The sequence below is a fragment of the Erpetoichthys calabaricus genome, chromosome 11 (assembly GCF_900747795.2).
Source record: "Erpetoichthys calabaricus chromosome 11, fErpCal1.3, whole genome shotgun sequence".
In the NCBI taxonomy this organism is placed as follows: Eukaryota; Metazoa; Chordata; class Cladistia; order Polypteriformes; family Polypteridae; genus Erpetoichthys; species Erpetoichthys calabaricus.
In genome coordinates, this window is record NC_041404.2 from 163679122 (window position 1) to 163697444 (window position 18323).

The following is an 18323-nucleotide window of genomic DNA, read 5'->3' on the forward strand; positions in this document are numbered from 1 at the left end:
TTTATGTGTTGGATATGGTTTATGTGCTTTTTTTTTGCTTCGGGTATATGGCCAATACTGCTTTTGAAAAACGAAATCATTGAGAAATATACTACTGTGCCATGCTGAGCCTTCTTTGTCTTCTCTCTTGGTTCTGATTCTCTGTCTCTTTAAATGCTCTTGTATCACTGCTATAACCATGTGCCATATGATTTCACCTTTGCATATTTTGTAGTTAACTCTTTTATTTGAATATGTCAAATTAAACCACTTCTGTACTTATGACAATCTGTGTCAACTTGGGTCATACATGACCCTTTTGCAGCTTTCACTTTTCTGACATTAGTTCAAATGAATTTTTCCTAAATAAGGTGGTGTAGGAGTTCATGTGATGTAACTAACCAACAAAATAATAACAAAATCCATTGTCAATAATTTTTTATTATAAGTCTTATCAATAATATTGATTATTATTTTTAATTTTCCCTTTGTGACAGAGTATTTTTTTGCAGCTCTAATACCTGTATTAATATACACACACACATTTTACTCACGTTACTGTTTCACACACATACAGCAACATCAAGGACCTAACAGTTTCACCAGACACTCGTATCGTTTAGATTGTTATTAGTGCTCTATAGGCAATGTATTAATCATGTCAAACCAATAGAGACAAGACAAGGGCAGTAGGCCACCTCATAGAATGTAAACTATTAACCACAGAGTCAAAGTTCCTATGCCATTAATAGCCAATTTACTGACAGCTGCTCTACAATTAAACAAAAAATTATTTAAGGTGGTCTTGGCTAGTGGCACAGAGCTAGACATTCTCTGCTTTAGAGATGTTGTTAGTAAAATCTTTCATGGGGAGAATGCATGGCAAGTTTGTTGATCAGACTGTTTTCAATAGAAGTGATGAGGTCTATGATTTAAGTATAATATACTGATGTACCACTCTAGCAAAGGACTATATACAACTGTTTGCACAGTGCAATGATTGCATATGTTAATGCAGAGAGAAGTTACTCACATGTGAGATAACGGGGTAAAAACAGTTGGAACACCAATATTAAGGCTTATATATTGTACAGGTCTGTCCTAGGAAGTGCTCCATACTCATACTTCATATCATGGAGTGTTTGAAGTAGGCTAAAAGTGCTTCAGTATTACTTTCTTTTAGCATAAAAAGTGCATTATATGTTATTGTTTTAATTTTAAATTTTTAATTCACACAAAGTGTAATCTAACAGCATCCTGAGACTTTCTTGCTTCTGTATACTGCCTAACTTAGAACAATTGCAAATCTGCTAATTCTAGTTTTCATAAAGTATATTTTTAGGTAAACCCTTCTTTTTGATTGCTTAAACATTTTTTTGTTTTTGAAGTATTTGTAGTTTGTAGTAAATTTCATTATCAGATGATTTTTGTACTATGCCAGCCTTATCTGTAGGGATTTAGATGAATGGTGCGCAGCCAATCAAAGTGTTTTGATAGTCAAGGTAAATAACTTGGCAGTAGATTGTATGTATGGGTTTATTTTTGTTATTACTCTTAACTATTCATTCATTTAATGAACCTGCTTAATCTAATTATTGGATTGATAAGGACTAGCTCAGTTAAGCACATTGAGATAAATATGATCAAGTTCTGGAATTTTGTTTGGTTTTTGACTTTTACATTACTTGTACATAACACCAACTTCCCTACAACACTGCCCTGGATAAGTGGGTTAAGGAGGATGGATGGCCTTTACATAGGAGAAACAAATAACTTATTAGTTCATAACATTTTGAAAAAAATGCAAGAAAAATAATATCACAGATAACATATTGAAATTTTATTAATCATCCATTAGTGTAAGCGAAATAAAACCTTATTAAGGAAAACTCTTTTTGCTTACAGCTGATGGAGTTCTGTGAAAGTGCTATGCACATAAGATGTGTCATTTTAATCCTTTGAAGGAAGGTACGTAGATTTGTTCAAAAAAACACTGCTATTGTACAATGCTAGGAATTGTAAGAGACGCACGCTTCTGTGCAGGTGTTTCAAGCAGTGGAATGCTGTGTATCCCTGCTTACAGGTGAATGCGTCATCTAGATTGGGGCTCAGGAATGAAAGACAAGACCCTGAGGGTTGTCAGTGGTTAAAACTCTGCATTACATCAAACCTTTTTCAGTAAATATCGGCTGATAGGCTTTTTTCACATGATTGCTGATGATGTGTGTTTTTTTTTTTCTTTGTCCATGCAACCTGTGTTAATATTATTAGTTTTGTTAATCCACCTGAATGTGAAAATCATGAGATGGATAGTATCTTTGTGTTTTTCAATTTTGTCATTTTTTCAAAAGCTCTCGACTGCTGTGTTTTTGTTTAACTTTTCTTATCCTCAACTTGTAAATATCTGAATAAGTGTTAAAGGAATTATGGCGATAGTGCTGCCATGTATCCGTGATTTCTTCATACTGCTTTGGCTTCAGTTTTGTGCTGAGAACTTTATGAATGAAATGTTTTTGCTTTACTGACAGTTCTGGTTGCTTTCTTCAAGATGGGCTGGGTGATAAAAGGTGTGTCTGTCATTCTTTATGCTGTCAAGCTACATTGCCAAGTGACAGTCGGCTGTGCCTGTAGAGATTTTATGTTACAGTTGCCCGGTGATGAATAATGAGAAGAAATGCACTGTATCAAGAGAGAGTACTTTGAGTAGCCTTAAGCAAAAGTGTGGCTGCTTTGGAGTCTTTCCCCTTTCTTTACTGGTGTTGAAGTTTGGCATTCATATATACACATACTGTATATGCAAGGTTTAACTGAAATAGATGCAGAGATTTTAGCTGAAAAAAATGGAAATCAACATTATGTTGTGTAGAAGCAAACACTCTACTGTGTTCTTTTCTAGGCTGTAGAGAACAGTTGTGAAACTTGGAATATTTTTTTTTAACATGTTGCTTTTTTTGTGCATCCACTTGCCATGTATTTAATGACCAGAGGATATGCAGTGTTTTAGAACGAGTGATGGGCAGAGCTGAGCCTTTGCATAGTTCAGTCAAGAGTAAATCAAAGTTTGTATACTTGTGATGACAATGTGAAAAGCTTTAACAGTTTCATTAAGAATTGTTTACCAAACTGCAGTTTATTGTATTAGTGGAGTATTAGACACGCATCATTATTTTTAACTGCATAAGAACACTCACTTTCAGTGTCATATGCTCAATGCAGTTTTATTCAAAATGATCGCATTACTAGTTTAGCAAATAATTCCAAATTTGTCCCTTCAAATCATGTGATACAACATTTTTGTAAGTGTGTAACAGCAGAAAGGTGAAACTGTGAATGCTGAAATTAATTCATACCTGCTTTACTTCAAAATGAGGGAATGTTTAAAATGAAAACATAAATAAATAATAAATTGCAAGGAGGTTACAATAGTTTTCACTACATATACCTTTGTTTCGTGATGCACTATTGTCATCTTTTAAAAATTGCTCCAGACAAGAGATTTACTTTACAGCTTGAACAAACAAATAGAAGCTCAAGATGGGGGTAATTCACCGCAGTATAACACACCTTGCGTAATTCTTCTTTTCTTTTTTTCACCTCCATATTAAGCCATGCTGGGTGAAAGGAGATGGCTGTTGTTGGAATACAGTGGTACAAGTATAAAGTAACAAATTGAATTTTGTTACTTTATAAAGGAATTTACTGTCCTTACCATAATGGAGTGCATTATGTAGAGAATTGTTCTTTTTAGAGCATTTTGAAATGCAAATACTTTTGCTGTTTTAAAAGTATATTGTTTACCACCCTCTTGGGGGCAGAATGGTGGCTCTGAAGGTTCTGCGCTGGCAATTGGAAGGTTGCTGGTTTAAATCCTATAAATGTCAGAAGTGATTCCACTTTGTTGGGCCCTTGAACAAGACCCTTAACCTACAATTGCTCCGTCCTGGGTATGACGTTGACCTGCATCCAGCCCTGCAAGTAGTAGGTTCTCCAGCCTACAGGGAAAACTTGGGGCTTAGTGGCAGGATTGGCACTCCAGCCACCATTATATAAAAAAAACAAAAAAAAAAAAACAAAGCAAAACTCACACTGTTCCATGCCATTTGAACTAATATGGTGCTGACGTGTCACCTTTTGCATGGCTGCACAAGGGTCTTAATCTGGGATCCTGCAGTGGTTTGTAACGTGGAGGGTGCAGCAACGTGCTGTATCAGTGCATGCTCCTAACCTCTCTCTCTCTGCTCTGCTCTGCTCCATTACATTTTCAAAGAGGGCTGTTATACAGTATAGTTGATTGGCTGTATTTAAAATCCGGATTTAACAGAGGTTACTTAGAATAAAACTGAAGCAAAAACATTTGAGGTAGTAGGTTACGATCATGGCTTGCAAAGTATTTTAGTAAATGACACAGTGGCTGTGCAGTTCTGACTCAGTGGGCAGATGCGTCTCTGCATATCACATTGTTTCGGTCCAGTGTATTGGTCCAGAAATGAGTATGCACAGAAATTATCTGCTTTAATGTAATCTGAATTAACTTTATAGTGTTTCTGTTGTATGTTGAAGAAGGTGCAACAGGAAATTCTTGTAGTAGTCATATCATTAACACTTAATTAAAAAGAGAAGATATCCCAGGTCACATTTAGAAGAGCTGTTCAGTCTCCTGGGCCGCATTGGTGCAGGTTTTCATTCTAATCCTTTTATTAATTAGTAACCTTTTTTGTTGCTGTGATAGACAAAGAATGGAAGAATGGGGGAAGGCAGCTTATTTTGGACACTGCATCCCCCAGGATGCTAGATGGCAATTTCCCTGCAGCATAGCAGTGCTCCGGATTCCCGCAGAGTGCCATGTGATATGGAGTTCAGCTTCACAGCCCTGCTGGGAAATACTCCCAAGTCACTGTGTTGGAAGTCCCAAAGTACTTCCAAGCTGAAGAAAATTCAAGCCCTCCATTTGATCCAGAAGTGCTGGCAAGTCACGTGGGAGGAAAAACGGAAGCACGTCCGGGTCAAGGACTGTATAAAGAACTTTTGAGAACCCAGCAAGCAAGCCGGAGTTGGGAGGTAGTTGACAGAGCTTGCTGGGAGGTATGGAGGAGAGAATTATTATTGTTGAGAGTAATTATTGTATTTATTAATATTATTTGCCTGTGTATGGTGGTTGGGGTGCTTAGAGGCACGAAGGAAAGAATAAATAAAAAAAAAAAACCTTTTTGTGCTTTTACTTAGTGTCCTGGATGTTTCAGTCGGGTTAGAGGAGCGATCGCACCCTCTAGTGTCACAGCTGCTAATTAGCTTCTTTTGAATTATTTTTAATTGACTAATTTTTTTTAAGATTTGTTCCCCAGAATTTTTTCATCGTTCATTTTAATTGCTTCATTTCTTTTCTTAAACAGAAATGAAATGTGAAGTGTGGGCCAACAGAAGACCAACTAAGTCAGGTCCTCAAACTCCACCCAATTTCACTCCAACTAGTTGCTTAATTAGGTGCTAAGTCTTGTCGTTAATTAATCCCGTTCTTTAATTCTGTGGTTTGTTGGTGCTCTCATTGTGCAATAGCATACATTTTCAAAATTGTTGATTTTTTCTTTACTTTTCTAAGAGCACTGTTAAAATATTTTTGGGACTTGAGCAAATCAATATTCCCAAGACCTCCACCCTTTTTATTTTCAGATATTGTATGATGGTCACAATTTGCTGGTCATCTTTTGGTTCATTTTGTGTATCATTATTGTTTGGCTGCTAATTAAGGAAAAAGAAAGTCATTGGGTCTGAGTCTTCAAGAGCAAGTCAATTAAAATTAATTCAGAAGTTAATGAGCAGCTAAAACAGGTCACTAATTAAGAAAAGATTTAGAATGAAAACCAGCAGCTACTGCTGCCTTCTTGGACTGGAGTTTGAGATCCCTGTTTTAGTGTGTAGTACAAATGTGAGGTGTGTTTAGAAAAATGAGTCATTTCCTAAATGTGTGTATTGTGCCTTGGTAAGTTTGTTATGTTTAGCAGTATTTTTCTTAACAATGTGGGTGATAGGATCATTTTTGCCTGCATAATTTGAGAAAGGCTACAGCAAAAATTGAGAACAATGATGGCAAATCATAGCACCTGCCTTTTGCATTTGTGCAGCTCATAAGAAGTGGTCACACAAAAGTTGTTAGCAACAGCCGCGACTTCTTAGCCAAAACAAAAAACCACCTCCTGGTATTTTGATGACACACATAACCAGCAGATGACAGTGCTGAACAACTGACAAAGTATACTGTAAATATCTCCCAATAACTACTGCACCACCTGCCTACATGTTTTTGTTTTTATTTTCCTTTTTCAACATTCATGTTCACAACAATTTCACTGTAGGTTCTTCTAACATATTTACTGTGGTTTGATTTATTTAAAAAATTAAATATTCAAATATATTCAAACATATTTCAATGAATCTGAGTATTACATGTACGTTTGTACATTATTTTTTTTAATGCACCCTCAAGTCCGGGCTTCTCCAATATCCAGCCTTCACTGCCTCCACTCCTCTCCTCTCCTCTGAGCTTCGTCCTCTTCCACCCGACTCCAGCTCCTGACTGAAGGGAGGCAGCCCCTTTTATTCCCACCCGGATGTACTCCAGGTGCCTCCTGATGAGCTTCCTGCGGCACTTCCTGGTGTGGCAGAAATGCCGCATGAGCACCCGGAAGCACTGGATGTGTGCTGGGTGTGGCGGAAGTGCTGACACCCAGGGCTTCACAGTCTTCCGGGCGCCCCCTGGCGGTGACCATGGGCCCCTATAGGATTGAGCTTCCGAGCTCAGTTCGCGTGGCCCTCATACAAACCAGGGCGGCTACCCTCTCATGGTCCAGGGGAGGCATAGTCCCTCTCCCGATCCTTCTAGGCATCCCGGCTGGGCACAGCTCCCAGCCGCCCACCACAACAGGAAACTGCTAAGCTAATTGCTAACACACAGAATATACTGAGTATTACTTAATATTAGTATATTTTCAAGAAAATACTAAGATGTATAGTTAGTAAAAATAATAAATAAAATGAAATGAAAGTGCCTATGGTGCAAAGTTAAGTTTGTGGACTCTGACTTGAAAAATTTGTAGCTGTGAAATCCAGGTGAGTGCTGTAAACAAGAGCAAGTTGTCAATGAATAACAGGCAGGATTGGTTTTTTTTTTTCGCTTTCACAGATACAGTAAAACTGTAATAAAAATGGTCTGAATATTTTTAATTATGCTTCATTGTTATAGGCATTTTGTGTCAAGCCAGCAGCCTGGTTAGATAGAAACACTGACTATTGGTGGAGGAAGCTAAATATAGATTGGTGGCACTGACAAGGCATTTGATATTTTAAATCATTACAGTAATAAAACGAAAAACAGAATTATGACAGTCATTTTTCATTTGCATTAATTAGAACATCTAATCATTAAATAACAGTCAGGAACCACAGGTTTAGGAGTGAATAAGGACAGGATAAGAAATGGAACAATACTTTTAGGTTACAGGAGATGTGTTTAGGAAAACACATATTTAAAATGTTACATAACTTGTCGAACCACCTCTGAAGACAGTTAAACATGTATATTTGGCTGCAGCATCAGACTTATTCAGCAGCTATCTGAAATCAACTTCCATGTTCTGTCGGTAAATCCTACAGACGTAATAGAATCTGTATTTGGAGATATTTGAGTGTGTTTCTTTTTTTTGTCCTCCCCCCCCCAATGTATTATGGTGTTTCTTGCCATTTAGTTTGTAAGCCAATGAAAGCATAGTATGAAAAGTGACACATTGCCAGTTTGTTTGAAAATAATAGATTGTAACAAAAATAAAAATATTGTTAGAAACTTTTAACTCAAGACTAAGGCTACCTTACCTTTTATCTTTCAAATTAAAAGGCTTTTACATAAAGTATGAAGGGGTAAAAAAAAACATTCCTTGTTTCTCAATATTTTGTCATTTAAGCCTGGAGGTGTTCCTTCAGTTCCCCAACTACCAAAGTCTGAAAACAAACAAAAAACAAAGATATCTTAATCAGTTGTATACAACCTTTTTAAGTCATTCTACATTTCATTTATTAATGCATAATGAATCATTGCACAGATGTTATGGCTGTTAACAAAGACACCCATAACTTTTATTATAATTGTAAATAAATTAAATATTAAACTTGATATTAAGAAACTCTGTGCACAGCAGATTTTGGCGTCTTAATAGATAAAGTTATATTAAACATACATTTTTGTATTCTGTAGAGCAGCAGTACTGCAACATATGCTGTCCTTGTTGGATTACTAGAAGCAATGCACCCTGAAGCTTTCCAGTCCTCGCGCCATGTTATCTGTTGCACAACCCTTGTAATAACATTAGCAGTTGAGATTATGCACTAATTGTGCAGTGGCATTAAAACATTACAGAGAGGTAAAGCTGTACTTTTATTTTATAATAGAAACAACACTCTTGGCAGCATAGATAAGGCACAGACAGTATATGACAAACAACTGTTAAATACAACAGGTTTGTGATGAGATGTCTCATTACAGTTTTTGATATCCTGCTTGATCTAAGTAATGCCAAGATCTGCTCAATGTTGGTGTTCATATACACTGTATGCTCTGAGGCAAATGCACAGTACTATTTACACCACCTCCTTTTTGGCTTCATACTCCTCTTCATGTATTCTCTGACTCTTTTCTTTCATATGTAAACTGCTTTCTTTTTTTTTCCCCCCTCACTTTTTGTGATCGCATCAACAATATAAACTGACTGATGTTCAGTTTTGATGATTAATTAGGAAGAGAGGGTGACTGTTAAATCCAAATATCTATGAAATCTACTGTATATAACATCCATTAAATAAGAAATGATAAATTTTTGAAGCACAATACCTCCCATACATTTGAAAGGGAAAAGTATATTACCCTAAGTTCTTGTCTATAAGCCGGACTCATGTATTAGCCGGAGACCAAAAATCATACGAATTTTTAAAATAAAATCGTATCATAGATAAGCCGGACTCATGGATAAGCCGAACGTACTATAACCTATAACTAATAGAAGGGAGGGAGGTCAGTGGTCTCACTCGCGCCCATTTAATTTCTTTAAGGGGGGAGAGAGTGTGAGATATTGCCGTCTCTCTCACTCCCCGCATGGCGCGGTTGGAGCGGCCGGAGCGCGTTCTTTCTGCTCTGGGCGTCGCCGAGTCAACACGAGCGCGTAGCGGTCATTTAAATTGTGATTTTATATGTAAGCATATTTAAATATATATCGCGGATTTCTGCGGACAATGGGTCTTTTAATTTCCGGTACATGCTTCCTCAGTTGGTTTGCCCAGTTGATTTCATACAAGGGACGCTATTGGCAGATGGCTGAGAAGCTATCCAGCTTACTTTCTCTCTCTCTCTCTCTCTCTCTCTCTCTCTCTCTTGCGCTGACGTAGGGGGGTGTGAGCAGGGGGGCTGTGTGCAGCTGCTTCCTGAAAGAAATGCTGCACGGAGCTTCGCATACTTAAAAGCTCAAAGGGCACGTATTGATTTTTTTTATCTGTCTCTCTCTATCTCTCTCTATCTCTCTCTCTCTCTCTCTTCCTCTCTCTTCCTGCTCCTGACAGAGGGGGTGTGAGCTGCCGCCTTCAACAGCTTTGTACCGGCGGTGCTTCGCATACTTAAAAGCCAAAAAACCCTATTGATTTTTTTTTTGACTGCTTGCTTTGCACTCCTTTGAAAAGGAAGATATGTTTGCATTCTTTTAATTGTGAGACAGAACTGTCATCTCTGTCTTGTCATGAAGCACAGTTTAAACTTTTGAAAAAGAGACAAATGTTTGTTTGCAGTGTTTGAATAACGTTCCTGTCTCTCTACAACCTCCTGTGTTTCTGCGCAAATCTGTGACCCAAGCATGACAATATAAAAATAACCATATAAACATATGGTTTCTACTTCGCGGATATTCTTATTTCGCGGGTGGCTCTGGAACGCAACCCCCGCGATGGATGTATAAGCCGGACTTATGTATAAGCCGATATTCTATTTTTTCATTTTCACAACTTTTTTCCTTAGATAAGCCGCGGCTTATTGACAAGAACTTAGGGTAGTAGCCAGCCAAAAAAAAAATTGGCTGACGGGGAATTTCAGAAAACATTCGGCCAAATTTAAAAAACTTCTTTTTTTTTATTGTTTTTCATTCGTGTGGCATTACATTAAGTCTAAAGTAAATCAGGTTCACTTTTGATTTACACTTTTGAATTGTATGGGATTATAAAACTGCAAGGTAATGAGAAAACCTTTTATTATTGAATTCAGTCTTTTAAAAGAAAACCGAAAAATGAGCTGAAAATACATAGTTGAATAAATGAATTTGTTAGTAGTTAAATGTAAGAAGAGGTAGCTTGTTAAAGTGCTTTGTTCAAGTTAAATAGATCCACACTTTTGTTTAAGCTCAATTTGTTCAAGTCACACAGATCCAAATGTTTTTTAAGCTCAATTAGTTTAAATAGTGCTGGTTTATGTCCAGTTTCAGCTTGTTCCAGTATGAACACTCCTCCTTCTCCCCTCCTTTATCTATTTGCATTTGCTTTCATAAAAGAGCTGCAGATTCTCACAGTACCTCACTACTACTTATTTCTTGTTGTAAATAAACCAATACAATTCACTAAAGATGAAGACTACATGCCACAATGCATTATTGTGTAATGTGTCACTCATTCCCTATAAAACAGGAGGTGCTGTTTGAAAATGTCATTTATAACAAGCACAGGAGAGCAATGAAAAGAGCTTTACACAATCGGCCAAAAATATACATTTTTATTAATTTGGTCGAAATATTGAATGTGCAAGTTTTTGCTAATATCGGTTGAATATTTTTGGTGTCTTGGAAAATCAGCGAATCTATAATATGTAATACCTTAGAAAAAGGCAGTAAAAATAATAAATTACCTACTCTTTTTCAGTAAACATTAAAAATGGGACATTAAACTGTATATTCTACTGAGAAAAGTAATCACTTTGCTCCTGTTAAGTGCTTATTGTCCTTCAATTTTCATGTAGTTTCCTAGTGTGTTTGTTGAAGATTTCAACTTTACCTATTGTACATTAAAAATACAAGGACACTATTAAACATACCTTTTAAGCAGTATCTTCCGGTGATGATTGTTTTGACATTTTCATATGTTTTCTTGGCTTATCTGAAGCATCTGCATCACATTGAAACAAATGTGTTAACATATATGAAACAGTTTGTTTCTTCACACGGTATCCCTCACAAATACGTGTGATGGCTACTCTTAATTTTTCATTCAGTTTTAAGTTAGAAGTTTACTTTTTATCCATGGTTTATTAATAACAAAACATAACAGATTTAACTTGAAGTTTAACGATTTATGTTCTGGATACGCATTAAATTCTTGGCACAACTGATTATGTACAGTATATACAGTGCATAGTGGATTGCTGACCATGACAATTATTGGGAAAGACAAAAGTATGGACATATCATCTAGAAAATAATGAGGAATTATCAACAAATTAACGGAATAATTTTCTTCTTTAAATCAGGGTCCGGTAAATCCACGGTTTACTCTGCCAGACATTAATAGATTTATTAAAGTATTGTGCTTTGCTTAAGTGTCACTTTAACCAGTTTGATTTGCATTTAAGGCATTTTAAATGCAAATCTGATTCATATTTTGTGCGTGTTTCATACAAAACACACATGAAAAAGTATTTAAGAGTAACTTTGATTTAATGTTATTTTATTTTTCCTTCTAGGTGTATTTTCCGGTTTCCCAGCACTGTCATTAAGATCCAGTTTACTGCACTGTACCATAAAGAAGAAGTAAAAGAAGAAGCTGCCCTTTCACCTGTACGAATGCTCTACCCTCAAATATCACCTCTAAAAATTAACATTCCTGAACCAGACTTTAGGAGTTTAATCAGTCCACTGCCTTCGCCAACTGGAACCATTAGGTAATTATCATATAGCTTAAGTAATTTGTCTTCCAAAACACCTTTTCTGATTTTTTTTTTTTTTTCTCCATATTTTGTTTTATATACTCAAAAAGGTTTGTATTGTGACCTGAATTCCACAACCCGTACTACTTAATTTGAGAAATTATATAGAAGTTTGAGCTCAGAGACAGCACTTTATAGTTTGAGGACAAAAAATGGAACATTCTGATTGTACATTTGTAGTGTGTGTAGTTAAAGTCTAATGTCATTACAAATAGTCCCAAGAATAGTTGGTTGCGTATGAGAGAAGATCTTTTAATTTGATACTTTGTGAAAGGTTAGCAGGAAAGGGAGGTAGAAACAGAAGAGATGATAAAGAGTAGCAGATTGCAGCAAAAGAGAAAACAGAATAAAAGGAGAAAATATTATCAAAAGGTAATAGTCATTAGCCTGAAAAGGTAGAGGACAGAGAAAGACCTGTAGAGATTGAAAAGGTGATAAAGTGTGAGATTAGTGGAGGAGATGTTTATAGGGACAGTGAAATTAGATGATAAAATGCAGAGTGTGGAATTCATATTTTGAATAAGATCGAAAGCCCACAGTCTGCAAAAACAGGCAAGGCATAAATATTTAGGAAAACTTACAATTTTTGTCTGTTTTAAAATTACGCTTTTTATTTTTATCTTCATATCACATTTTCTTCTGGAAAAAAAAGTACCTATTGCAATTTTAGGTTAAGTAACTTTTTTTTTGTGTGTTCCTAAATATCGATTGTGACCTTTGGGGCTGCTTTGACAACCGGGAAGACTACTCGCACCATAACCATTTTTTCAAGTTTATTCATTTTGATTTACTGATTGAGAACATAGTCTTTTTTTCTTAAATGACATCTCAAAAACCTTTACAGCAATACTGTATGTGGTCTGAAGAGTCTTGCAGGCAATTCTCTAAGCATTGCCAAAAAAATAGTGGGCTTTGCCCTTAAATCTATTTGTCTGTCTGAAAATGAACTGCATACTCTCCTCCTTGTTCGCTATTTTATAGACTGTTGTTGGATCACATGACCAGAAATGATTGGTTTGGTTGTTCTGGCTATTAACCTTATGGGATGTGGGTCTTGTGATCTTGGGTTTCAGTGCTCTCTGAGGATAAAATGAGAACACACTTTGAGTAATTACAGTATGAGTACCTCAAACTGTGGAATTTGACTGTGTTCTCGGCGCATACATCATGAGGATCACCATTACTTCTTTTTGCAAAAATCTATTTCTCCGGTTTGCTAATCATGGATTGTCTATAAAACAAAGTGAAATGGGCTGTTTAGGTGTACATTTGAATAGAGTAAAGTGGCTACAACCTCTATCTGAAACTAGGAGTCTTTGGGTTGCACCAGGATGGCATCCCCATCTGCATAAACCTCTAATGAAAATCTACCTTGACACCCCCCCTTGATGTATTATTTATACCACACTGTTCAGGTCTATTCTGGATGCAATATAGAACACCTGTAGTTTATGAATGAGTCAGACAGACTTCTGGGCCCATTAATTTGAGGTTTCAAATGGTTTGACTGTGACTTGAATTACTTTCATTTTTTTACATTACTGATAGATGAATTGTAGCAAATAATTTCACTTCACTAGACTGTCATCTAAAACCAAATCAAATGTATTGTCATTTCTTAAAAAAAGAAAAAAAAAGTAGCATACAATATATATATTTATCATAGGGGTGGGCGGTATGACCAAAATTCTGTATCACGGTATTTTTCTAAATTATCCCGGTTTCACGGTATTGGACGGTATTTTTTTCCCCATGCATGAGTGAATGTTAACCACATTTTCCACTGCAATTACTGCAGTAGACTGGCTAAGAATAACCTATTCCACTGTTATGAGAATTGTACATTGTACAAAAAAACATTTTAATGTGCACACAAGTATTAATACAGATTTGCATGGCCCCATAAAGTGATAGTTTTAAAGGGGGTGACACTAATGAAGAGAAGGAATAACATTGCATGACAGTTGCAGTCAAAATATAGAACCTTTTTTATTGAACAAATTTTGCAAAAACTTAAACTATGATTTTGACAACATATTTTCAACCATCCAAAGAGGCATTTAGACTTAGTAAAATATCCAGAGGTGCTTGTCAAAACTTGTATTGCACTGAATATGTCTTAGAAAAGTAATAAATAGTAAATATTTTTTGTGAACCAACTACACTTTGCTAATGTTAACTATCTCTGTCCACTGACACGTTAAAGTGACTTTTTCAACAACTTTACCATCAATAAACTGCATAATATTTAAACTAATAAATAATACTATTATTTATTTTATTGTTATTATTACTGATAGCTGCACTATTACTTCAAGACTTCAAGCCCTGGTGCATTACACAGTATTCACCAAATTAAAATAAAATAAAATAAAACAAGTACAACTTTGTGATGACATCCTTACCAACTGTACCATCATTTAGGCAAACTGCATTAATATGGACCTTGCTTCAAGCTAAGCTATATACATAAATAAAATAACTGCAACTTGCATTTACTGTATAATGCTATTTGTGGTATAGCCCTACGGAAGTACATTAGGGCCACGGTGAAGAAGAAAAAAAAAATACAGTAAAGAGGGAAGAAAAACTACCGGTATATGTCAAGAATAAAGTCGACATGCTGACTTTATTCTTGACATTTCCACTTTAATTTTGACGCTTATGTCAAGATTAAAGTCAACATTTCCACTTTATTTTCATAGTTTACTTCATAATTAAAGTAGAATGTCATAAACTAAACTTCATCCTAAAATCAATGTTTAATTTACTTGATTTTCTCAAACCCCGTCATAAGTTAATGCAGCACATTAAATGCTTTGTGTTGTGTTCCCCGACCCAGTTGTTAATCACTACGCTTCTTAAACTGACTTCCTATGCACTAAGAGGAGGCAGCAATCACCGCACAGAATCCATTCATTTCATGGTATTCCTGCTCTCTAAAAATTTAGAATGCTAAGATAAATACTTGATATCATTTTCATGATGAAATGCATTAAAGCAGGTATTAAACAAGCACGGTAGTGAGGCGGTAGTGCTGCTCCCTGGCAGTAAGGGGTCCCCAGGTGTACATTCAGTATAGAGACCTTTATGGCAGGTGTGACGAGGCTCCAAAAAACTGGATGTATGAATGGGTATCGCACAGGTTTAACTTAAATATTGTGTAAATGTTGGGTTTGTGATCTGGTGGTTGGAGACACGAACACAGAATTCAATGCATGTTCTTCTGAGCGGGGTTTCTTTATTGCACGCGTGCTGTCTCTATCTGACGTACTAAAACCCCAGTTCCTATCCGTCCTTTTTCTTTCTCCACATAACCAATCACCACACGATAAACATCTTTGTGAAATTAAAACTAGTTATAAACTTAGCCCACGGAGTGTTCAGAACTTTAAAAATATCTTCGTTATACATGTTTAATTATGCCATCCATTCAGAGTTGCGCCCATCTCTGAACGAGTCGCCAGCACATCGAAGGATGAATACAAGCAAAACATACACTAGCAGGGTCAATATAGCACAACAAAACCCCTCATCCTACATGACTTTGAAAGGAAACTGAAGCGCCCAGTAAACCCACCAGAAGAACATGCAAATGCAAGGCAGGCACGCCGCCGTGCCCCCATATGATTAATGCATGCTTTAATGCATTTCACCATGAAAATTATATTAAGTATTTATTTTAGCATTCTAAATGTTCAGAGAGAAGGAAGATCATGAAGTGAATGTATTCTGTGCGGCGATCGCTGCCAGCGCCTCCTCTTAGTGCAAGAAGAAGTCAGTTTAAGAATCACTTAACACAAAGCATTTAATGTGCTATATAACTTATGACGGGGTTTGAAAACATGTCACACTATTACACAGTACCCAGGTACATTACACTGTATTGAAAACAAATAAAACAAGTACAACTTGGCTTGCAGTATTATCCAGTAGTATAGAAACAGTATTTACACATCTGACCTTTTAAAACTAAAGTATCTCCAGGCTCTCTGTCCATTTTCACCACGCAGCATTCCTATGCTACGGCCCACTATTTGGTGGTGTAGCAGTGAAAAAGAGTCCTAGTGCAACAAATCTGTGTTTAGCGGTGTAGCAGTGAAAAAGGTCCCCACTTGAACAGTATCCCGCTGCGCCACGTTCCGAACGTAGTTTAGGCAATTTAAACCGGTGTTGCAGTATAAGAAAAATCCATATCATAAAAAAAATAAAAAACGGTTTTCGGTATGAACCGGTATACCGCCCAGCACTAATTTATCAACACATTCACATACATGCATACACAATGTTTTTTAAGTTGCATATTTCTTGTAAGGCTGGTTATTCAGTAATCTTACAGACCATGGGTAGAAACTATCCCTGAGTGCTAATGCGAGTACCTGTGGCCCTGTACCATTAGCCAGAGGGAGGAGTGAAAAAAATGGCTGTGTAGGATGGAGGCTGAGATCTTTAATAATCTAATAGTCCTGTTTGCCTCTTTTAGGCTGCGAGTGTTGTATATGTCCTTAAGAGAAGGAAGCTGAGTGGGAGTAATATTCTATGCCTCCTTTACCATCCTCTGAATTGCTTTACGATATTGAGCCAAACAAATGTTGTACAAGGATGTGATGCAGCCAGTGAGGATGGACTCCACTGTGCACCTGTAGACGTTTGTGAGAGCAGATGGACAACCATGAACTGTATTTGAAGGAAAAACCAAGTTTTTTTGGGTATCCTGGCTGGCTTCACCAGTTAACGGAGAAAGTGGTAGAGAGCTGCATTGGAACTCCACAGATTAGCGAGAATTTGGGGGCAGAACCACCATGTTTTGTGCTGACCAGCCCAATCTATTGGAGTAAAGCGGCACTGGAATTCCACAAAGCAATCGGCATTTGAAAAAGTAAATATTGCAGTTTTTCATTGGATAGAAATATGTTTCATTGATGACAATAGAAGCAATCGTAACTCCTCTGTACCTGACAATGATGCAAAAAAATCACAAAGCTGAGTGATATATTTTAAACTTTCTTTCTGGATCTCACCCCAAAGGATGCTCAAGACCACAGGGATTGGAGGAAAAAGATTCAGAGGACAACCAGCTAACCTGGATAAACCAGGAAAATGGTCATTGTACCTGTAATGGTGATGATTACTATACTATAAATTCAATTATGTAGTTTATATTAAAATACAAATATGACAGACCTAATAGGAATATCAAGAAAGAAACGTAATTGGGCCTAGCACTGGAGGTTAGCCATATTTAACAGTAAAATTCTGTGAGTTTGATGCACATGTTGAAAAGAATTTGAGCTACTGTATGTCTTCTGAATTTTTAATCCAGCGTTATTCATTGTTCTTTTATTATTCATTGTTCTTGTTGATCATATGTGAATGTATACACTTAAGTTAATAAGTCAGGTGAGTATTTTTTAATTAAATTAAACTAAATTAGAATATCATTAAAGGAATTATCCATCAAATGATATTTTTTAAAATATTACTTACCCCATGTAGTATGTAGGGGTGGGCACAGATAGCAGACATACATGTAATTTAAACTAATGATACAGAAACCTTGTTGCAGCTGCAGCACCCATCTCTGTTCCATCTTCTTGTTAGGAAAAATAGGTGCTGAACAGGTCCGATTTTTTAATATATTAGGCTAGCTATTCTTTTAAATATAGCAAATTTTTGCTTAAAATGTGTTTTTATATTTACATAACTCCAAATACATATACAGTATTTCTTGTATCTACCATCCTGCATTTGAAATTCTTTTTTTAGAGCTGAATTAGTTCATGTGTACTTTTGATGAGTAAGATAGATGCACTGTAAGACTTGGTAATAAATCATTGGTTTGATTTTAAACACCATCAAAACAACATGTTAAGATATTTAGTGTGTTAACTCAGAATTTGTTTTGTTGTAGGAGTCAATGCATATTTAAAGTATAATATTAACTGGAAGAAGAGTCCAAAGGAGCCTTTTCTGCAAAGCCTCTCAACCTTTGCTTCAAAGTTAACACTAACAGTACTTATTGGGGGAAAAAAATCAGCGTAACTTGTGAAACCTTAATTAATAATTGTTGGTCAGTTCTCTACTGAGATTTTATTTAAGTATGAAAAACATGAGGAGTACAGCTAAAATATTGCTGGAAGCGACTGTTGCTTATGTCCAGGATTCAACATGTTTAGACTTTTTTAAGATCAGCGGTTGATCATTTTGGTATGAATAGATATTAATGACTACATTTTTAAGGTAATTTTTACAAAATCTGTTATTTTTGAGTTAATGACCTTAAAAATAAATCCAAATAATAATTTTTAGACATGAGATGACCTGTAATGTAGCACGTTGCATCATACAA

The 18323-nt window shown here is 36.2% G+C and overlaps 1 protein-coding gene across 1 annotated transcript in view; it reads left to right on the top strand.

The window, feature by feature from the left end:
- The window catches only part of foxk1 (forkhead box K1), a 99609-nt gene that overhangs the window by 40919 nt on the left and 40367 nt on the right, over positions 1-18323 (top strand). The window contains 2 exon segments of the mRNA XM_051933784.1: positions 11732-11929; positions 16063-16064. Coding sequence (XP_051789744.1) covers positions 11732-11929; positions 16063-16064 — 200 coding nt within the window.